General features: G+C 40.6%; 1 protein-coding gene across 4 annotated transcripts in view; it reads left to right on the top strand.

Moving 5' to 3' along the window:
• HYDIN (HYDIN axonemal central pair apparatus protein) overlaps positions 1 to 23,965 on the top strand; it is a 415,044-nt gene that overhangs the window by 157,650 nt on the left and 233,429 nt on the right. For all 4 annotated transcript variants that reach the window (XR_004179730.1, XM_021932150.2, XM_021932149.2 and 1 more), the window contains exons 14-18: positions 914 to 1,149; positions 3,078 to 3,178; positions 5,631 to 5,766; positions 8,151 to 8,315; positions 10,104 to 10,256. Coding sequence is in view for 3 of the 4 variants with exons in the window: in XM_021932150.2 (XP_021787842.2) it covers positions 914 to 1,149; positions 3,078 to 3,178; positions 5,631 to 5,766; positions 8,151 to 8,315; positions 10,104 to 10,256 (791 nt within the window). In the remaining variant the exon portion in view is untranslated. The remainder of the gene's footprint in view (positions 1 to 913; positions 1,150 to 3,077; positions 3,179 to 5,630; positions 5,767 to 8,150; positions 8,316 to 10,103; positions 10,257 to 23,965) is intronic.

The following is a 23,965-nucleotide window of genomic DNA, read 5'->3' as shown; positions in this document are numbered from 1 at the left end:
CATGGTGGTGCATGGTGGCACACACCTGTAATGCCAGCTACTCAGGAGGCTAAGGCAGGAGAATCACTTGAACCTTGGAGGTGGAGGTTGCAGTGAGTTAAGATTGTACCACTACACTCCAGCCTGGGCGACAGAGCAAGACTCTATCTCAAAAAAAACAAAAAAGAAAAGAAAAGAAAAAAAATCAGAGCTTAGTGTATGCTTGCCAAGCAAGGAAGATCCACATCTCTCAAGAGAGGAGCCTCATGGAACGAAGGTGAATATGATGACAAAGCAGCTTTGTCTAAGAGAGGTAAAAGCCAGGTGTTAGTCTCTGGCTGGCTCTGAAGCAGTTCGTAAAGTCTTTCCTGGGAAAGGCTATTTTTTGTTACTGTGTCATCAGCCCTACGAGCGTGATCCCCAGTCAGGTCCAGGACACACTCTATCATGTCTTGGCAAGCTCTGGGTCACCCAGCAGGCAAAACCATGCAGGCTTTTTCTTTCACACACTGGCAAATAAAAAGAGCAAGCATGATTCCATGCAAAACTATATATTTTTATGTAAGAAATAAATGCAAAATATACTTCTGCAAGACTACTCAGCAAACTACTAACAGAGGCTGCCTCCCCAGAAGGGCCTGGGTGGCAATCAAGGGGCTTGTTTTGTAACTGGTGTTTAACCTCCCACATAGTAAATGCATAGTAAATATTCATTGAGTGAATGCATAAATAAAAGAATAGATATGTTAATGAATGAAAATGTGTTTATTGATGGAATGAAACAATAAAAATAATATTTAGGGTGAGTTAGAGTTAAGTAGCAATGAATTGCACAGACAGTTCATTCAAGAAGCTTAGCAGTCACTAGGGGACATTGAGGGTCAAGGGAAGTGTTGGGGGGCTTTTATTTCTCACATCATATTTTATTTTCCAGGGTTTCCTCATACCTTGATATGTTCTCTCAATAATACCTCTTTGGTCCCCATGACTTTCAAACTGCGTGTCCCTGGTGATGGCCTTGGCCGTAAAAGCATTTCATATTGCGAGCAGAATGCAGACTACAAAAGACCGTCTTGGACCAAGGAAGAAATATCCTCAATGAAACCTAAAGAATTCACCGTCACTCCTGACTGTGGCACCATTCGCCCCCAGGGATTTGCTGCTATCAGGGTAAAGTGCATAGCCTTCCTGCACACACAGCCAAGCAGCTGAGCCTTCAAAATAGCCACTGGGCCCTCATCCCCTCCTGCTGTCCAGTGTCAGCAGGAGGGGATGCCTGTCAATTTACAGGGAAAAGTGAGCCTATAAGGAAATAAACGAGACACAAATACATTGGGCAAAGCAATGGGCACTGTGCCAGTGGCTTTACCTTAATCTAGATGTACTGCCTTCACCAGAGGAGTGGATTCTAGGTATTTCTAGTGAAGCCACTGCTATCCAGACAGTACACCCATTGGTAATAATATAAACAGATTTCAGAACTTATTGATACTTAGGTTTATCTTTCCTTCAGACTCAGATCCTTTAGATACCAATACATGCCCACTGTTATGCCAAAGATGATATCCGGTTTATTCAGCTTTGTAATCTGAATCTGGACTTCATTCATGGTGGATGTGGATGTGATATCACTAACAGTGCCTTATCTTGAGTTCCGCAGGAAAAGCCATGAGAATTCGGCTTCCTTATACTGAGGAACACTCGTCCTTCCATGTTTTGTCTGCAATCAGGATAGTGCTTTGCCTTGGTTATGGCCTCACAGTGCCACCAGTGGAATTATTTCACCCTTAACTGTCTTCCCTCTTTTCTTTTGCTGTTGTTGTTTGTTGTTGTTGTTGTTGTTGTTGTTGTTGCTTCCCAGGTCTCTCAGGAAGATTTTAAAAGACGTAGCGTCTTGCTATCAGCCTTCTGCCAAAATCACTTGTTCTTCCTTCTAGCCACAGCCCAGATACATAAACAGGGGGTTACAGTCACACTAGGATTCTCTGTTTCTTTCCAAATCGATGACTTCATCTTCACTTTATTTTTCCTTTATATTTGGAAAAGCTTTCTCCAAGCTCCAGTTTTCCTCCTGATCTGCATCTCAGCCAGGTCTTTGTGGATTCAAATTTAAAGCATCCAGTGATTCCCTCTGCAACTGAAAACATTTTAATTAGTACCAGATACATAATTTATAGATAGAAAAGCCTTAACCCATGCCAGAAGCTGTTTTCTAGACTTGCAACTATCTCTTCCAGTACATATAATTTGGAAGCAATTAAAAATCGTAACAAGGCTTCTGAAAGCCTAAATGTACAGCTTCACAGCAGCAAATAAAAACACAGGGTAAAATGTTCTGAGCCCCTCAACAGCCTCCCTTGACCCTCAATCTCCCCTAGCAACTGCTAAACTTCTTAAATGAATTGTCTGTGCAATTCATTACTACTTAACTCCAACTTGCTAGAATTGGAATCTAAGTACCAATGAGTTCTGAAATCTGTTTATGTTTTGACCACATTCTATTGTCCTCAAATAGACCCTTCTTTGGGACTTTCTATTTTCTGCTGTAATAAAGAATGTGGGATGGTGGGGGCAAGATTTTGGTAAAGCAGACTAACTGATTTCTTCCACCATTTCCTGGAACTGACATGGTTATTGCCACTTATTTTACTGTAAGAGAACTTGTGCTATAGTGTTTTACGAGTATATTACATTTTCATAATTCATATAGCCCAGAAGTGGGGAACAATTTAAATTGCAGTAATTAAAGTTGGCTTGATATTGCTCATCATTCATGCTTATGAACGATGCAGGTATGTGGCTTCTTTGACAAAACCTCCTCAGAAATGAGCAAAGCCATTGTACTAAAAGCCATTTGGTTTCTACCCTGGCATTTGAAAACACCTAGCATGTCCTGACCCCACAATGTAACTTGTTCAACTAAAAATGTAAAATGCTATGTATCCATAAAGCACTTAGAAACCACACCGATCAGCGTAGTCCTCCAGGGGCTCCTCTCCCCCCTGTAGAGAGAACGTGCTTTTTAGAAACCCGCCCCCCACTCCCCGTAGACAGAACGTGCTTTTTAGAAGAGCAACTTGCCACCTTTTTCTTTCCAGGTGACCTTATGCTCCAACACTGTGCAGAAATACGAGCTCGCGCTGGTCGTGGACGTGGAGGGCATTGGAGAAGAGGTGCTGGCGCTCTTAATTACAGCAAGGTACCACTCCCCAACTTGCTCTTCTCCCGAGTCTCCCCTGAGCCTCCAGTCATGGGCTGCCTCCCAGAAGGCAGCTCGCCTGCCAACCCAAGCACACTGGGTTTGTCCTGCCTTCCTGGGAATTCAAATGACAAAGTAGCAAATGTTTCTAATGCACCTTTAGTGGAGATAAGAAGTGTGTGTGTCTTGTAGAGCTTAGGCAAAGAACCCTAAGAATAGTGAAGAAATGGGTCAGACCCTCTCTAATGGGTCTGACTTTCAAAGTATGTAACCAGAAAGGTTTTAGCAGGAAGAGGTGAAGAGCTGCTCGTTTTTATTTTCATCTTTCAACATAGTGCTCCGGAGTTATGCAACAGGAAGGTGTTGCTGTCAGTCCTGCAGTGGAAGATCTGTAAAGCCAAGAGGTCCTTGCCCTGGGACACTGTGGCCATGACTTGAATTGCAGGATAGGAGTGGGCCCCCAAGATGAGACTCATCTTTAACAATGCATACTCCTCAGAACCATCTCCAACTCCTCTCTCTTTTTTAGAGAGGCAGCCGGGTTAAAATCCTGGCTCAGCCATTTGTTGACTGTGTCTTTTTGACCAAGCTACAGTCATTGCAGCAGTGCTGATGAGAGTAGTAGTGTCATCGATTAATAATGATGTGATCCTAAGTAAAATCCTGGGACCGCACTCTTCCCAAAGCAATCAGTGTCCAGATCTGGGACTTTAAGGTGTATGTATGAAAATGCTATATATAGGAAATAGAGAAAGTGACTGAGTAAAAGTGATAATTATGCTAATATGTCAATCTCTGGAATTCGGATCTCTTGTGAATCTTAGGAAGACATACACTTTAAAGATGGGGCAGATGTGCTGGTTGGTGGGGAGGTGACCGACACCATTTCATGTGTCTTGGGCTTGGATGAAGATAAATAACAGTGCAGAAATAACTTAAATTAGGGTTCCCACTGTGTTACCTTGACCTACTTAGTATTCCTTCAAGACCTAATTTTTTCCTTTGTTTACCAACAGTAAAAACCCTAATGTGGTCCTTTCTATGCCCAGGTTTGCCTTTCAGTCTAGTCCTGCTTTTCTTTTCTATGCAGGCGTATTCAGATACTTCCAACCCCTTTCCCTACAACTATCAATAGGAAATCCTAAATTTAAAAAAAAAAAAAAAAAAAAAAAAAAGGGCTAAAGAGGCTGTGAGTTTTCTACTTATATTCTGTGACCCAAGTCAAGAAGTGTAAGCCCTCTCAGTCACAGTATTTCAAGCCGTAAAGGATTAGCTTTAAGAAAGTCACTGGGTCAACAGACAACTTCCATTCCAACTAAAAATGAACACTCACCTCGTGCAAAATCACAAACTTTGGGGTTAAAGAAAGGCTCTTTCATGTCCTTATTTTTGGTGTAATCTATAGGAACTACTCACTGACTCTTAAGAGAAGAATTGCTTTTAGAACTGCAGCCTCAAGTGATTCTCTCCAGAGAGCCAGCAGTGACAGCCTGCCATGATTCTGCCACAGGCCCACTTCCTCTTACTGGGCACTTACCTGGTGCTGGGCTGTGCTCTTCCAACACCCTAAGAAGAGTTTATAATGCCAATATCAGTCCCTAGAATTATCCTCGTTTTACCTATGAGAGAAATGGGACTCTGAGACAGAAAGCAGCTTGCCCAAGGTTGCACAGGTTGTACTTAGTAAGGTCAGTCTTTGAAGCTGGCTCTGCAAATTCAAAAGCTGGTACTCTTCACCATTGCACTATATTGAAACAATGACATAGGGTAGAGTAGACATTGAGAGTCACAGACAGCAAATAAAATCCAAGTCACCTAATAATAGACCAATGGCAAACACAGGGCTTCAACTCCTCTCTTTCCTGCATACAACCCTCCTTCCCTCTCCCCCCACCTCACCCCCTCCATGTCGGCACACTGAGAACCCTGTCACAGTGCCAGTTCTGGACCAAGCAGCCCCCTGAGCCTCTGCATCCAAAACAGCTGTTCTGCATAGGAATTAGCATTATTACTGTGATTTAGATGGTATGAGCTGTCGCTAGTCCTTAGGGGGCTTTCTGACTGGCCCAAAGTGTCACAGCTCCTTAGGACCACATGCTGGTGGCACTGACCCTGTTTGGCGTGGAAACAGATTCATTACCCTAAGGATCTTGCGCCATGGCACCCCTTGCCCAAAGAAGGCCAAATATATAAAACAATGGAAATGTGAGTCATTACCCACCAGACAGCTCTTCAAGGAGTTCTGCTTCTAGTCCTTTTTTGATTAAAAAGTGGTGACTGGGGGCCAAGAGACAGGGAAGAGAGCAGGAGAGAAGCTTTGAAAGTGACTAATGCGGTTATTAGAGAAAAACTACTATGTGACACTGACAAATGTATCTCACTTGGGGCTCTACGTTTTCTGTATGTAAACAAGCTCTCTGTTTTGAATTGTGTGATGGGCTTCTCCGAGCAGGTGTATTGTACCTGCCCTCCATCTGGTCAACACAGAGGTGGACTTTGGGCACTGCTTCCTGAAGTACCCGTATGAGAAAACACTCCAGCTTGCCAATCGAGATGACCTCCCAGGATTCTATGAGGTCCAGCCTCAGGTGAGTTCCTTTCTCCTTCTTCAGTATTAATTCTTCCATTGGGTTCCCTTGATGAGAAACAGAAATCCCTCTGAAGTGCCACATCCCTGAACACATGACCTTAAGTAATGCTGGTTTTTAACCCTTAGATAGTCATAAGGATGGGGTTCTAAAGTCATAGTTGGATTGCTAGCTGCATGCCTGAACAGCTGCAGGTGTAAACTGTTGTTAATTTCCCAGGGAAATTACCCTTGATAAAGAAGGGAAAGTGTCAATTAAGCTAACATGCAGAATTGCACCTGCAAATAATTGCCTGTGAACTAACCATGCATGGGAAATGAGCTAGGAGTTTTCATTATGTCCATGGCTGTGATTTGAATGGCATCAGTAAGTAATGCAATATTTATAAGTAGATTTGTTGGACCAGAAAGCTAGAGACAATACAGGAATAAGAAAGGAGGAATTGTCTCTTCATGTTTTATGAAATGTGTCTGTCCATATGCCACTACACCCAGCTAGGTGGGAGACTAAGCAGTTAAACACAGATGGATAAACATTTTTTAAAAAATCTGTGCAGGTTAGAGTAATGGAAGGTTACTACTGAGATGCAGTTTACCAAGAATGCATTTGGGTATAAAACTCAGTTATATAAGTACAATATTTTAACTAAAATATATGCACAAATATCGTATGGGGGTTTATTTGGCTACAAGATCAATGGGAGTTAAAACAGCAATAGGAAGGCCACAGAACCAAGGCAGGTTTAGGCTGCAGCAGAGAATTACCACATTCAGGTAAAGGAAGGAGATAGCTGCCGGTCAGAACACAGCCAGAATTTTGTCTTCAGATGTTGTCATTGTATTTTTCTAATGGAAACTTGAAAAAAAAGGCATCATGTTCACAGTAACCAAAATGGCAATCCATGACATCTGCAAATCCAGTCATGTGTGTGTTTAATCTGAAACAGAATAGACTTAGCTAGGATAACACAACTACCTTTCATGAGTCACGGGGCTGTTATGTAAGAGAGAAATAGAATGGTTCTATGAGTTTCTCTGAGACAGAACCAGAAGCCAAGGGTGGGGGTGAGGGGAGACAGGGTCTGACACCCACTCAGATGTGTCACGGCAGGCCAGGTCAACCCTTCTCAGTACATGATCATTTTAAGAACTCAGAGTGGAGCCTGCATCTGGGGTCAGGGGGAGTTGCTTTTGCACAGCAGGGCTGGGCATAGGATGAGGCACTTGCCTTGGGGACAGAATTTAAGGGGAAGCCAAGCACTCCGTCAAGATACTTAGTATTTCCATGCCATATTGTAAGAAATCAAAATTAATTCCAAAAAAATCCATAATGAGCAAGATGTCAAAACCTAGGTAAAGAGATCAGTCTGACCTCAGGCTGTCATAAGGCTCGGTGGAGCACTGCGGCACAGGGAGGAGTTAGACTGGGCCATGTTAGGCCAGACCAGATGCAGAGAGACTGTGGTGTACCCCAGGCAGGTGACACCTGTGTGCTCTGTCTTCCTCCCCAGCAGCAGAGGCTCTGAAAAATGGTTCCCAAGATTATACAGTGGCATTTAAAAATTTTTATTTGTGTTCCTGTTGCATAAAAGCTGGTAATATGCTGCAGAACAGGGTTCCGAGAAACACAAATTGGTCAACACTGGACACTTGTTCATTCATTCATCCATCCATTCATTCCTCACTTTAAAAACTGAGCATATGCTTTGGGTCAGAAAGTGGGCATGTAGACAGGAGAGGCCCCTGCTGTGTGCTAAGAAGTTGTCAGCGGGACATGCAGGTGGCATGGTGCTGTCCAGTGCATGCTGTGGAAAAGCACTGCACAGGATGCTCCCTGGGGACAGAGGAAAGGTTCCCACCCTAGAGCCCTAGAGGAATGGAGGGAGAATTCAAGGTGAGTGTGCCAGACGGGTTGACGGGAACAGACATTCTAGGAGGAGTCACCACGAGTGCAAAGGATTGGAGGTGAGAAGCAGCATCATGGATTCAGGAAACACTAGCCGCCTCTATTGATAGAGCACGAAGGGCGAGGGAGCCGGGACGATGCGTGAGGGTGCCGAGGGCCAGGTTAAGGAACTCAGAAAGTGGAAAGTGGACCTTTTCCTTTTCCTAAGGAAAGTGGAAAGCTGTTGCCCTGAACTTATTTGTGTTGCAGATAATTCTGCATCTTGTTGGGCACTTTGAATTTTGGGCCTCATGCACACCCCACTTAACCAAACTTCCTTTTGGCCCAATTGGGGTGTTCATCCCCATTTGCTTGCTTGAATAATAAGACATTTCTAAAAGACCTCTATGGACTCAGGAAAACACTTACTTCAAAATTAGCGAATACGCTATTTGTTCCATGCTGTGATGTCCTTACCCCTCTGGTTTTCTCTCCCCCAGGTGTGTGAGGAGGTGCCTGCTGTGCTGCTTTCCAGCCCCACCCCTAGTGGGGTCATCCCCCCCAGCAGCACCATCCACATACCACTGGCCCTGGAGACCCAGGTCACTGGAGAACACAGATCCATGGTTTACATCTCGATCTTTGGGAGCCAGGACCCCCCTTTGGTGAGAATCCATTTTCAGAACTGCAGTTGAAATTGCTGTGCTTCTTCTCAAACATTTTGAGCTTTCTCGTTTAAGGCCCACACTGTATTCACATATGTCCCAGTTTCTTGGAGTTGTAGGGTTTTATGTTTTTTCTCTGCAATGGTAAAATACCAGTGCGATGTGACTTTATGGAATCTGTTTATGGCTACATCTAACAGAAGCGGTGTTTTATAGCAATCATCCTTAAACCTAACAGGATACCAGGAGTCTCTCTCTGTCTCTCTCTCTCTCTGTCTCTCTCTCTCTCTATCTCTCACACACACACACACACACACACACATTCCCACACGCCTGACCCCTCTCCAATCCTTTTAAATCAGAATCTCCAAGGGGAGGAAGCCGGCACATCTGTACAGGAGCCAGCACATCTGTATGCTTAATAAGCTCCTTGGTTGTTCCTGGTGCAAAGCTGGGTTTGGGTATCACTGGTTTGTCACCTATGGGCTAGGAGATCACTTTCTTTCACTGTTCACCTGAGTTTTTCTTGTATATTGACTTGACTTGTGGCTCATATTAGCCTACTCAAGCTGTTAAGAGAAATAGTCTCTCTAAGAGGAAGAGGGATTCATGGAAAGCTCTCCACTGCTTAGGCTGAGTTGAAGGATAAACATTGAATCCTACAGGAGGTTGCCCAATAGGCTCTGTATTCCTAGACATGTGGTTTTCTTGGGAACTAGTGATGTCACCTTACATTTCTTTTTTTTTTTTTTTTTGAGACGGCGTCTGGCTCTGTCGCCCAGGCTGGAGTGCAGTGGCCTGATCTCAGCTCACTGCAAGCTCCGCCTCCCGGGTTTACGCCATTCTCCTGCCTCAGCCTCCCGTGTAGCTGGGACTACAGGCGCCCGCCACCTCGCCCGGCTATTTTTTTGTATTTTTTAGTAGAGACGGGGTTTCACCGTGTTAGCCAGGATGGTCTCGATCTGCTGACCTTGTGATCCGCCCGTCTCGGCCTCCCAAAGTGCTGGGATTACAGGCTTGAGCCACCGTGCCCGGCCTTCACCTTACATTTCTTTGATGTGACTCTGATTGCTTAGAGAGCATAAAACACTAGGATTTTGCTTTTATCTCTTCCATATAAGATGCTGTAGATAAGCCACCTAATTTACAAAGCAGCATCACCAAGGCAGGCCAACCCCAAAACATGTCACCAGTTCAGGTCCCCCACGAGGCTCACTGTGCCCCTCCCCCACCCCCCTGCACAGATGCAGCCCATGAGAGGGTAGCTTGCTGAGCAGCCAGAACTTTGTGAAAGAAAAAGGCCACCTTCCTCGGGCAGACTCAGTGCCTGGCTCAAGGGACAGGGAGAAGAGAGCAGAGCAAAGTGGATTTCAATCTCCAACCCTCACAACTATGTGCAGTGGCCCTGCCCTGCCACACCACTTGTAAAGCAACAGAACTGGAACTCAAACCCAGCCACAGTGCTGACGCTTAACCCTGTACTAAGTGTTGTTGAGGCTGGAGTGCTGTGTGGGATGGAGCGGACCCAGATTCTGGTTTCCCCTCAGTGCATGGCTCTGGGCTGACCTGGGAAGCTGCTCATCCTTTCTGGGGAGGAAATCCAGGGTGAATTCACAGGTCTGACCAGCATGGCCCTCGCTGTGTCCTGGAGACCACAGCACACCAGTGGGAAGGGGTGCCAGTTCTCATAAGCATCCTCTTATGCCCTTGCTTTTTATTGAAGGAATGGCTATAAGTGACTAGCCATTTCCAGCTGTTCCTGTGTTCTTTCTCTCTGGCGGAACTCAGGTATGTCACTTAAAGAGCACTGGAGAAGGCCCAGTTATCTACGTCCATCCCAATCAAGTGGACTTTGGCAGTATCTACGTCCTAAAAGACTCTTCCAGGATTCTCAACCTATGCAACCAGTCCTTCATTCCTGCATTTTTCCGGGCATGCATGGTAAGTCATGGGACATGATGAAACACAGCTTTGGCTTACAGGCAATGGCCCTATTTTTGCAACATGTCTTTGAAAATGATCACCAGAAGCAGAGATTTGCATGGTTATGTTGTTGCATTAAACCACGTCATTCCCATCCCCAATTCTTCTTTATTATAATGAATTATTAACATAATGATTTATGCGTCAATTAATAATTTTGTTGATTAAGGGATACCTTAGCTTAAGGGACACCTATTATAATACTTTTGTTGATTAAGAAACACAGTGTGCATGTGTTTTGGTAAACAGGCAAGTACAATCAATAGAATCCCAGTTCAGGAAGATGCTTCAGAGGTTAACAAGCTCCCCTCCTGAACTGTACCTAAGCCCAGCTCCAGCCCTCAAAAAAACACTTTTTAGATGTCTCTTTAATTAGAAGTGCTTCCTTTAATTTGAGTCCTTTTGGCTACAAATGTGTTAGTGTGTTTATTCTATTTTTGTTCTCTTTTCCTTCTAGCAATATTTTAAGGTAGTTTGTAAGGATGTATGAAATACAGGAGAGTATTCACCAAAAACAGAAATTAAAGTAAACAGCAAAGACAGATACAAAATAGATGTAAAATGGTTTTAGAAATGGTTTTGTCTCATTTTTTTGTACAGTTGACCCTTGAACAATGTGAGGATTAGGGACACCAAACCCCTATGCAGTTGAAAATTCACATATAACTTTTTTTTAAAACTTTTATTTTAGTTTCAGGAGGTACATGTACAGGTTTGTTACATAGGTAAATTGTATGTCACAGGTTTGGTGTACAGATTATTTTATCACCCAGGTAATAAGCATAGTATCTAATAGGTAGTTTTTGTATTTTCTCTTCCTCCCGCCCTTCACCCTCAAGTAGGCCCCAGTGTCTCTTGTTCCCTTCTTTGTGTGATATTTGGTTTTCTGTTCCTGCGTTAATTTGCTTAGGATAATGGCCTCCAGCTCCATCCATATTGCTGCAAAGGACATGATTTCATTCCAGACACATAGACCAATGCCACAGAATAGAGAGCCCAGAAATAATGCCACACAGCCTGCAACCATTTTATCTTTGACAAAGTTGACAAAAGCAATGGGGAAAAGATTCTGTATTCAATAAATGGCATTTGGATAACTGGCTAGTCATATGCAGAAGATTGAAACTAGACCCCTTCCTCATACCATATGCAGAAATCAACTCAAGATGGATGAAAGACTTACATGTAAAACCTAAAACTATAAAAATCCTGGAAGATAACCTAGGCAATACCACTCTGCACATGGCCCCTGGCAAAGATTTTATGACAAAGATTCTAAAAGCAATTACAACAAAAACAAAAATTGACAAATGGGTCCTAATTAAACTAAAGAGCTTCAGCACAGCAAAATAAACATATAACTTTTAACCTCTCAAAAACTTACTGCTAACAACCTACTGTTGACCAGAAACCTTTCCAATAGCAGTATTAACACATATTTTGTACGTTATATGTATCACATACTGTATTCTTACAATAAAGTAAGCTAGAGAAAAGAAATGTTATTAAGAAAATCATAAAGAAGCACAAATATACTTATTCATTAAGTGCAGGTAGATCATCATAAAGATCTTCATCCTCATCATCTTCACATTGAGTAGGCTGAGGAGGAGGAGGGAGAGAAGGGGTTGGTCTTACTGTCCCATGGGTGGCAGAGGTGGAAGAAAATCCACATATAAGTGGACCAATGCAGTTCAAACTCCTGTTGTTCAAGGGTCAAATACAGCTGTATTTCATGATGACGTTTAGACCAGCTTGTCTTCTATAAGCTAATTTTTATTTTTTTTATACAAGAACAGACATGAAATGATGGGGTTTTGTAGAGTTTAGGAATTTCTAATTCAATAATTGAAAGTATTCTTGATTTTAGAAATAGTTTTCTAAATTTAAATATAAAATGTTTAATTGTATAGCCCTCTGCCTGTTGTCAAATTATTGCATTTGAATGAGAACTAACATTTAGTTTCAGCATATTCAGATTATTCATCAGGTATTTCTGAATAATCAAGTATTATTAATTTCATAAAATTTAAGGAATGTCATTTTCTGCTGACTTGTGACAGCTCACCAGAGACATTGGTCCCAGTTAGCAGCCATTTATCATCATTATTTATTTTTATTATCATTTATCTCTACTCGTTATGAAGGCAGCCATATTCACATACAGCCACTGGTCTTTTTAATGGAGGTTTTCACACAACCCCAATCGTGCTCTAGCACTGTGTGAATCTCATGTAAAGAATATTGTTTCATAATGTTTAAAGAAAAATCCTATAGAAAAGACATTTTTACTAGTTTTTATCCAATTAGTTAATAGATGTGTTTGGTAGAAAGCACAGGGTACCGCTTAGTAAGTGTTGCTTCCTGGTTCAGTGCCGAGTTGATGCTGGGAGAGGAAGAGTCAGTCTCTGTTTGGTGAGCTGAGATCACACCACTGCACTCCAGCCTGGGTGACAGAGTGAGACTCTGTCTCAAAAAAAAAAAAAAGAAAAAAAAGGAAAAAAAGAAAAGTGGTTTTAACTTCAAGTAGTTCTCATAGGGGAAAATTAAACTCTTATTTCAGCTGAGTTTTTTTGGATGTCCTAGTAAATATGATATGTATTAACGTTATAAAAATTGAATTATGCTAATTTGAAATTAACTACAGTGGAAGGAAACTGAAAAATTTCAACTTGATGTATAGTACCAAACCTTCAAACGCATTCTTACAGGAATTACTAAGCATTAGGAGAGAGCTTCAATTAATAGTTTATTCCCCAAGCCTATTACAAATTCAGGTGCTGGAAGTTCTTCTCTTTTCTTGTTGGATGCTGTGACAGGAGGGGCCACTCTATCTCCTCTTTTGGCCATGGGTGAATGTCAGCCCTTCCCAGATGTGGCAGTCACTGTCAGCCACCTGACACACTCAGCCTCATGTGTGGCCACACAGCACAGCACCACTGTGATTAGATTCACCCTTCACATGAAGCATCTGTTTGTTATCAGCCAGAGGGGTCAGGAGATGGGAAGCTGGAAGCCTACCTCCACAGTGATGCTGGAAGATAAATGACACTTAGAGCAATTTGTAATTTCTCAGAAACAAACACTATACAGAAAAAAATGATGTTTAAAAACACCTGGGACCTCTTCATATAGTATGGAAGGAAGAAACAGTGAAGATTATATTTTTTATATTCCATTAAAAATTTATTTTGAGTGTAAAAAAGTTGATTAGTACAAGGAAGAGTATTTTGTGACCTGGAGCAGTAGGCTCTCCTTTGCTTTGGAATGCCTGTGCCTGGAATATCAGCCTCCACCAACAGTTCCCAGCAGGCTGACTTATTTGAAACAATCGAATAAGGCACCTCTGGTTTGGAGGAGAGAAAAAAAAAAGTCAGAATGTGAGAACGGAGAATGGAAAGGCCCTGTTGGCAGGAGAATGTGGACTCTGCTTGTATGCAGGGAGCTCTGCCAGGAAGAGAGACTTTCCCCTCCCTGTAAGCAGCGGAAATAAGGGTGAGGATGCAGCAGGGCCCCAGGGCCCTAGGGACCTCAGCACTGGGCTATAGAACAGATGCCTCCTTTTAATGGGTGCCCCTTGCTAGGCAGAGGAAGTGCCTTGCTCGGCACTTGTTTGGAAGCATCTGGAATCATTTTCTTTTTGCTCTTGGCTCTAATTCAGCCTTGACTACCTTTAGCTCAAACCTTGGGTCCAGATGTCAGTGCCACCTTGGGACTCAGATGGCACCAAGACGTCTTTGTAGCGGCCTTCTGCCTCCGTGATCTGTAGGGAAAGGTCATTGTGAAGAGATACTTAGAATTCCTGGATTCAGGAAACAGGCATTCAGATGCCTCATCCAAGCAAGGTTCCTTTAAAACATTTATTTTTCTCTGTCACTTGCCACAGCCATACACAGTGATATGGCAGCAAGGGAGAATTATTAGGCTTTCAAAGCTCCTTCAGACCCTCAGCCACTGGGTTATTTCCTCATTTAAGTAGGGACCCGCTTTCTATATGTATTTGTTGATGTGTCTGTCTCCTTTAAATGACAGTAGTCTCTGCACTGACTTTCCAGCAACTAGCAGCTGGCTTAACAATTATAATGATGACAATATGGTGACACTAAGTTAATTCTGACTAACATCTATTTCATTCTACCTATTTGTCACTTTATATACAGTATTTCATTTACTACAATTCTGTGAGAAAATACTGTTATTATCCCCGTTTTAACCAGGTAGAAATAGGTTAAGTTAATTGCCACAACTTGTAAGTGGCAGGCCTGGTTCCGGCCCCAGTGGTCTGACTTCCGATTCCTTCTCTTTTCCTCTGCGCTAATGAACTGCCTAACTTTACCCCAGCAGTGATTATGAAAATGGACTTGGAAATGGTGAAAGGAGCATGGTTTCATGTTCATAAATGACCCTTTAAGGTAGACATACCTAGAGGAGTAGGATTTGTTAAAAGGGCAGGAGAAGAAATTAAGGAGTATTTCTGAAGTAGAGAAAAGGACTGGATACACTTCATTTTATGCAGAGAGGTGTTGAAATGTACATATAAAAATTATCTCTACAATGCCATTTTTCAGCCAACCAAAATTCCTTCAATTGTATATCTGAAATAAAGACACATAATTTACTTTTTCACTTTCTTTTTTATCCTTTGTAGTATAACATAGAGCATTTAGTTATGTATATAAATGTGTGTAAAAATTCTTCACTAGTATAGCTAGTGGAAGTTTAAAATTCAAAGTTATGTCCCCTACTTTAACAAAAGAAATAGAGAAACTCAGAAAGAAATTGGCTGGCAGGCATTTAACATCAAGGGAGATTGTCAGTGCCGGACTCTATCCATTTTCGAAGAGTGAAAATTGTGGCTATTACCAGAGAGCTCATTTTAAACTTCTTGTAGCAACTGGTCTGTAGAAAACTGCAGCTATGCCTCGTACACTGCATCACCCCTGCATACTGAAGCTCACTGTAGATCTGAAACTCTGTCTTCTCCTTGGGGAATTGACTATATTAGAAGATTCCACGCTAGAGACATTTCTAATGGACAAACAATAAGACTCCAGGGCCTTTTGACAGATGACATCATTAAGCTATTCCACCCCACACTGTGTGTGAAGAGGAGATAGAATGGGCTGTTTCTCAGGCTTCAATGAGTAGATTAGCTCTGCCCTCTAAATTGTTACATCTGTAGAGGGAAATGATGAGGAAAAAGGCATAAGGAAAAAGGAAAGAAATGTACATGAATCAGAGACCAACTACAGTTGTTAAGCCTCCTTGTATTCTTTTTGTTTCTGATGGGTTTTACAAAATAGTAGCTTTGTTTCCTAAGATGTATTCACAAAATACTATTTAGTTTTTAGCTCACAGCCCACCTCTTGTGTTAATGTGATTCATGCCTAGCACGTGCTGTGTTCTCAACACATACTCACCCCCCTTAAGGTCTGCAATGTCCTCATTCAGCAGATCAGATAACTGAGATTCTTTTGGTTGAGAGAATTGGCCAAGGTTGCATGATAAAAGTCAGTCATCACTCCGCTTCTCTACATTTTAGTCTATTTTCTGTCTGTTCCACCACAGAATTATTTAATTCTGGAGGTCAGACACTATGGATATGAAACATATTTTAATGAATCATTTTCTTCACTGTATCTGTTTTCTTTCTTTCTTCTTTTTCTTTCTCCCTCTCTCTCTCCCTTTCTTTGTTTCCTTCTTTTCTTACTTTTTTTTTTTTTTTTTTTTACAGGATCTTATCCTGTCACCCAGGCTGGAGTGCAGTGGCACAATCGCAGCTCACTGCAGCCTTCCACCTCCCACGTTCAAACCATCCTCCCACCTCAGCCCCCAAGTAGCTGGGACTACAGGCACACACCACCACGCCCTGCTAAGTTTTGTAAATTTTGTAGAGATGGAGTTTCATCATGTTGCCCAGGCTGGTCTCAAACTCTTGGGTTCAAGCAATCCACCCACCTCAGCCAATGCTGGAATTACACGTGTGAGCCACTGCGGCCAGCCATATCTGTTTTCTATGTATGGTTTAGGAACTCCATCCCTGTCCTTCTATTTGAATAGGTTTCGACTCTTACTTTTCATGCCTTTAATCCAGCTAAGTTTATTTTTTTATCTAAGGCAAGTAAAGTCTGTTTTTTTCATGAAGAAAGCCATTCATCCTATCACCAGTTCTTGCTACTCTTTCCTTTTTTCATGCATTGATATTGCTTCCTCTGTTATACTTCAGACTTCATATGTGCCTAGGTAGGTTTCTGAGCTTTCTGTTATATTCCATTTATCTATCTCAGTATCACTATCCTTACTGTCTTAAAAGCTACAGCTGGCCGGGCGCGGTGGCTCAAGCCTGTAATCCCAGCACTTTGGGAGGCCGAGGCGGGTGGATCACGAGGTCAGGAGATCGAGACTATCCTGGCTAACACGGTGAAACCCCGTCTCTACTAAAAATACAAAAAAAAAATTAGCCGGGCGTGGTAGCGGGCGCCTGTAGTCCCAGCTACTTGGGAGGCTGAGGCGGGAGAATGGCGTGAACCCGGGAGGCGGAGCTTGCAGTGAGCCGAGATCGCGCCACTGCACTCCAGCCTGGGAGACACAGCGAGACTCCGTCTCAAAAAAAAAAAAAAAAAAAAAAAAGCTACAGCTTAACAATAACAATAATAACACTTGTTATATATCAGGCACTGTTCTAAGTCCTTTTGTATGTATTATTTTACATGATCCTCAACAACTTAATTAGGTAGATTTTATTATTATCTCTATTTTACCAATGTGGAAAATGAGGCACAGGGATGATAAATAAGTAGCTCAAATTTGCACACCTAGAAAATAAACGCTGGAACTTTACTATGAATATCTACTAGAATTTCTTTTATGTCCTTTAATTAAGGCTTATAATTTTCTTCATAAAGGTCTTACACATCCTTTGTCATCTCTCCTAAGTTCCGTTGTGTGAATGGTACCTTTTTGGCATTGCATTTTCTAACTAGATAATAATTTATAGGAACTATTGAATTTTCTTGTATCAGCTTTCAATCTTGCCACACATCTCTTCATTAGTTCTGTTTGTAGATTTTTATCTGCAAGTTTCCTTTCCAATCCTTAATTCTTTGCTGCTTTTTCCTGACTCATTGCATGAGATAGGCTTTTCAATGCAATGCTGAATAGTAGAGGTTATATAAGACATCTTTGTCTTATTCCCCACATTAATCAAAAAGCCTCAAATGTTTCATTTTAAGCATAACATCTCTTATAGATTTTTGGTAAATGCCTATGTCACATTAAGAAAGTTCTAATCCTTTCTTATTTGTTATCATTAACACATGCTGAAATGTAATGCATTTCCTGTATCTATTCAGATGATTTATGGCTTTTTTCCCTTACCTGTTAATATAACAAATTAAATTAACAGATTCTCTGGTTGTGAATCACTTTTACATTCCTGGGGTGAATCCAACCAACCATAACATACTATTATTCAAGTATGCTATTGATACGATTGCTATCATATACTTACATTTTTGCATTTGTTGTTTTACATTTTTTATGTTACATTTCCCTGGTTTTGATATCAAGAATACTGCATTCTTACAACGTGAGTTATCCTTACCTCTTTTTTTAATCTTTGGAAAAGACCTTATATAATCATTATATAAAGTAGGATCTATTGCTTAATGATAAAACCATTTAGTCTCAGGATCCTGGTGTGTCTATGGATGTTAGGAGATTAATGGAAATGTATGGAAATTGTAACTAATGAATGATTTTCTATAATGACTATTCAGATTTAAATTTTTCTAGACTTTTAAAAATTTTATCAAAGTTTGCAAATGTATTGGTATAAAATTATTCCAAATACTGTCTTATGATTTAAAATGGTAAAAAACATGGAAGAAACTTAAATGCATATTACTAACTGAAAGAAGCCAACCTGAAAAGGCTACATATGTATGATTCCAATTATATGACATTCTGGAAAAGGCAAAACTATGGAGACAGTAAAAAGATTAGTGCTTGCCAGAGATTAGTGGGAGGGATGGATGAATAGGCAGAGCACAGGGAAATTTTTGGGCTATGAGTCTATTCTGTATCACTCACTAGTTACCAAAATAGTTGGTTGATTTTTTTCTTCTTTTATTTCTTGTATTTCTCTGCTTTTTTGTGTGTGTGGTTATGTTTCTTTTTACTAAATTATGTCTTTCTAATGCTAGAGGTCCGTAGTTTATGATGCTTGATTTAGCTGAGCATATGATTCTATTTGATGGTTTTTCTCTTTTCTTTCCACTCTTTGACCTCTGGCATTAATTGTTGGTGATAAAAATTTTGCTGTTAGTCTGATTATTGTTCCTTTATAAGGAACTTGTCTTTTCTCACTAGTTGTTCTTAAGATTGTGTTTTTATCCTTGATTTTCTTAAATTTTCTCTTTAATGTATCAGAGGATTTGAGCCTTAAATTCTGGAATGTCTCAGTCATTATGTCTTCAAATATTTCTTCTCTGACATTCTGTTACCTTCATTAAGAAAACACACGCACGCGCACACACACACACCAGTGTGTGTATATTTTATATATATATTTTATATATATTCTTGTACTATCCTACATGTCTATTTTTATTTTACTTCTTTTTTTTTTTTTTTTTTTTTGAGACGGAGTCTCGCTCTGTCGCCCAGGCTGGAGTGCAGTGGCGCAATCTCGGCTCACTGCAAGCTCCGCCTCCCGGGTTCATGCCATTCTCCTGCCTCAGCCTCCCGAGTAGCTGGGACTACAGGCGCCCACAACCGCGCCCGGCTAATTTTTTGTATTTTTTTAGTAGAGACGGGGTTTCACCGTGGTCTCGATCTCCTGACCTTGTGATCCGCCCGCCTCGGCCTCCCAAAGTGCTGGGATTACAGGCGTGAGCCACCGCGCCCGGCCTTATTTTACTTCTTATATATATATATTTCACCTCTTCCTCTCTCTCTTGCCTCTTCAGTATGTTTCAATTTACAAATTCTGATTTTGGCAAGTCTGAAGTTTATTCCATCTATTTACATTTGCAGTTTAATTTTAATGACTACATTTTTCAATTCCAAGATTTATAATTGGTTATAGCCGCTTATTCTTGAGTCTTATCTCACTGTCATGGTTTCATAATCTTTGTTTTATGTATATTATCCTATTCTGTATCTCTTTAAGAATCTTGGGTACATTTTCTAATCAATTTCAGTTTGCACTGTTGATTGTTCCAGAATGAATTCATTACCTGATTGTTTGCAGCTATTCTTCTGAGCATTTAGAATTTTAAATTATAAATCAATCTGATATAGAGGATGTTTCTCTCTCCTTCTCAGTGCTCACACCTTCTTTTCTAGCATTTTTACATTTGCCTTCAGCCTAGACAGTGACCACTAATCCAGAATCAAATTTGAGCTCCTCCCATGGGGATGCTAGAGAAATCACAGATTCAGTCACTGCATTGACCAGTGGCTTGGCCTCAGGTTTGTTTACATAGCAGTCTCTACTTTAGCACCACCACGTCCACCACCACTGGCACAGTCTGTGTATAGGGTATAGCTTCAGGAACATCACAACTTTGTTCAGCCTTCTTTCAAATGCCAGGAGGCTGTCTTAGCAGGGGACATTAGGCCTCATTCCTTGCTTCCTGCAGGATCATTTTGGTTCCTGTTTTTCTTTCTCAAGGTGCCTCTACTGGTTTCAGAACCTAGAGCCAGTAGGTCTGTAGGTTCAGGCCTCTCTATTGTTTCTGTTCTACTTGTGGCCCATATGATGTTTATCTTAGTTTGGAGTAAAGCTATACCTAGTTCTTCATTTTTTCAAAATTGTGCGTCTTTTTCTATGTAAGGGACATGTTTTAAAGCTTCAACTCGTTGATTTATAGTCAGCCCTTGTAACTACTTTTTATAGTGTTTTATGTATTATCACATGAACACTTACAGAAGGATGGTAAAATGTGTTTTCAGTTGGCATAAGAGAGCAGAGTTCTTCTTTTAAGTTTTACTTTAGATTCAGGGGTGCATGTGCAGGTTTATTATGTAGGAAAATTATGTGTCATGGGGGTTTGGTGTACAGATTATTTTGTCACCCAGGTAATAAGGTAATACCCAATAGGTAGTTTTTTTAATCTTCTCTCCCCTTCCATCCTCCACCTCAAGTAGGTTCCAGAATCTTTTGTTCCCTTCTCTGTGTCCATGTGTACTTAATGGTTAGCTCCCATTTATATGTGGTATTTGGTTTTCTGTTCCTACATTTTTTATCTTTGCCTTAATAGTGAAAAATCTATAAAAGAAATTCACATGCATATCAACACAGTGAGATATCATCTCACCCCAGTTATAGTGTCTATTATTAAAAGGACCAAAAATAACAAATGCTGGCAATAATGCTGAGAAAAGTGAGCTTTTATCCACTGTTAGTAGGAATATAAATTAGTACAACTACTATTGAAAATAATATGGAGACTGCTCAAAAAACCAAAAATAGAACTATCCTATGATCCAGCAATCCCACTACTGGGTACTTATCCACAGGGAAGGAGATCAGTGTTGCAGAGATGGCTGCACCCACATGCTTACCGCAGCACTGCTTACAAAAGCCGAGATGTGGAACCAACCTAAGTGTCCATCAACAGATGAATGGATAAAGAAAATGTGATATATAGATACAGTATAATACTATTCAGGCATTAACAAAAAAATGAGATCCTGTTATTTCCAGCAGCATAGATGAGCTTGGAGGATATTATGTTAAGTGAAATAAGTCAGGCACAGAAAGATAAATACCACGTGTTCTCACTCATATGTGGGAGCTAAAAAACAAATTGAGATCATAGCCGGGCGTGGTGGCTCACACCTGTAATCCCAGCACTTTGGAAGGCTGAGGCGGGCAGATCACGAGGTCAGGAGATAGAGACCATCCTGGCTAACATGGTGAAACCCTGTCTCTACTAAAAATACAAAAAAATTAGCCGAACATGGTGATGGGTGCCTGTGGTCCCAGCTACTTGGGAGGCTGAGGCAGAAGAATGGCGTGAACCCGGGAGGCAGAGGTTGCAGTGAGCTGAGATCGTGCCACTGCACTCCAGCCTGGGCAACAGAGCAAGACTCTGTCTCAAAAAAAAAAAAAAAAAAAAAAAAAGAGATCATAGAAGTAGAGAGTAAAATTGTGGCCACAGAGGCTAAGAAGGGTAGAGGGGAGGTGGGGAAAGGAGAGGTTGGTTAACAGATACAAAATTACAGCTAGGTAAGAGGAATAAGTTCTAGTGTTCTGTAGCACTGTGGGGTGACTGGTTAACAATATTTCATTTATATTTTCAAATAACTAGAACATAAATGTTCTCAACACAAAGAATGATAAATGTTTGAGGAGCTGGATATGCTAATTACCCTGATTTGATCGTTACATATTGTATGCATGTATCAAAGTATCACTCTGTACCCCACAAATATGCACAATTATTGCATGTCAAATAAAAATGAAAAATAAATCATTTAAAAGAGAAACTGACAGGAATAAGGGAATAAGAAGAGAAGAAAATTCTAGTTTATCTTGGTAGACATCTATCCTTTTGCCACATAAAAGTCATGGTCATTCCAAAATGGATTGGGATTTTCATGAGCCATCTAAAGTAACCCATTTAGTGCCAAAGAGGGTAACAGTGATAACAGTAATAATAGTATTAAGAGACTTCCAGAAGCAAAGGTTTGTGCTTAACAGAGAGCTGTAAGCCCCTCACCCCCACCCCCAACCCCACCTGAGACCTTTTTCATTTTGCCAAAGCTAAATGTAAAACCCAAAAGATAGATTCCAGCAGTTTATATATTCATTACAAGCCACAGTGAGAGAAGGAAAGCTGTTGATGGAGTGTTACTTCACATGGTGGGTCAGCACCTTCCTTGAATTTAGAATGAAAGCTCTACTGATTGAATATGATTCATATGAGAATAGTATGAAGCCAAAATTAAAGGAGGGAGTTTGGTTTCCTTGTCACTAAGGGCTGTCCAGAAAACAAAAGGAAAATACCTTGGTCTCCTGCATACCTTGTAAGCTTGTGCATCTTCATTTCGTCTGTCTCAGCTCTTAACTAGTTTTTAAAAATTATTTTTTCTAACTAAATTATACAGCTAGCACCTATCATTACAAAAGGAAATTAAGGTAAAGCTTCCTTTTATGGATCTAATGTGGGGGTTTTTTCTTTAAATCCCACCTTCTCTCCCCCATAAACATTTATGTTTCTTCCCCATTACCAGCATCATCATCAACCCAATTTATGTCACTTTTAAGAGATGGCTGTCATTGGGTCATCATCAGCTAAAGCATTTACTCTCCCTGTTTTGTGCACTGATAGTATATAGTCATATTCAACATTAAGTCAGTAAAAAATCAAATAAGTATTTTTACGTAATGAACAAAAACAAGAAGTAGTACATTAAGTAGCTTAGTATAGAGGTTTATTAATGATATTAAATCCCCAACACAAATCCATCTAGGTTATTTGATGTTTATCAGGGTTAAAATTATATATTCTCCCTCTGTTTCATTTTCTCTTCCCTATCACAAACAAAAGTACAGAGACTGAAGAAGTGTATGCGACAAGATAGAACTCTATGTAGGATGGCACCTGGAGTGTCTTCTTTTAATGTCAGTTGCAGTGAAATTGCATGCAACAATAAGTTTCATGCTTTGGAGGAAAAAATATCTCCCTCTGGGGTGTTAGGACATTGAATTGGGATGCATCTCGGAGGGAAAAGCAACATTGTCTGAGGGCAGATATAATCATGTGCCATGTACAGTTGCCTTACATATGGTAGTTATTCAACAAACAGTTGTTCAGTGTATGAGTACTAAGATAGTATACTGTACCATCAAAAGTGAGGATGTTGTTTTCAGACATAGCTGAAATTATCCTGGTTCTGCATGTACTAATTCTAGGCAAGTTATTTAACCTTTCTGAGCCTTTGGTTCCTTCTCTTTAAATGGAACTAATAATGGCATTTAGGAGATTAAATATGTGAATGTATGTAAAAAGTACGTGTTGAAAAAAATAAGCATTCAACAAATGGTAGCTTTGATTATTAATGTTGACAGACAAAAAGAGCTAAGTGAAATGGCTTGTGAAAAGACGTCACTTTTTGTGACACTACATTTGAAGGTCTTTTATTTTTCTCAGATAAGTAAAAGGACAAAAGGGACACTCACATAGGCCTTAAGGTTTAGAACAAACTGATCCACATAGTACAGATCTCTGTGAAATGGGAGTTCTAATGCTGTCTTTTCCATACTCTTGACTTGTTTCTCTTAATTTTTGACAGTGAAGCCATCTTATAAAATATAAAACATCTGTATTGATGAATACACATATGTCCTTCCATAACAAAGAAAATGGGTTTATTAGGAAATCATTTACTTTTTAGAAACTTTAGGCTTATTAACTTTCTGATTTTCTATCTTCTTGTAGCTTACTTGTTTGTAAACATGCTTCCTAGCACTGTGTAAATCGTGCCTGCGTGCTCAGGAGCTCTCCTGTTTCCTTTCATTTAACCATCTTTCCTTTCATTTTAACCATCATGCCTTGCGTTTGATCTGACACCTTTCATTGAGTTTTGGGAAGATGATGACTCTCAAAAGATGGTGGTCTTTGTTCAAGGATGCTAAGCTAGTAACCTAAAAGATT

Source organism: Papio anubis, chromosome 18 (genome assembly GCF_008728515.1).
Source record: "Papio anubis isolate 15944 chromosome 18, Panubis1.0, whole genome shotgun sequence".
Classification (NCBI taxonomy): domain Eukaryota; kingdom Metazoa; phylum Chordata; class Mammalia; order Primates; family Cercopithecidae; genus Papio; species Papio anubis.
The sequence above is the reverse complement of the archived record's forward strand: the minus strand, read 5'-3'. Positions and strand labels throughout refer to the sequence as shown.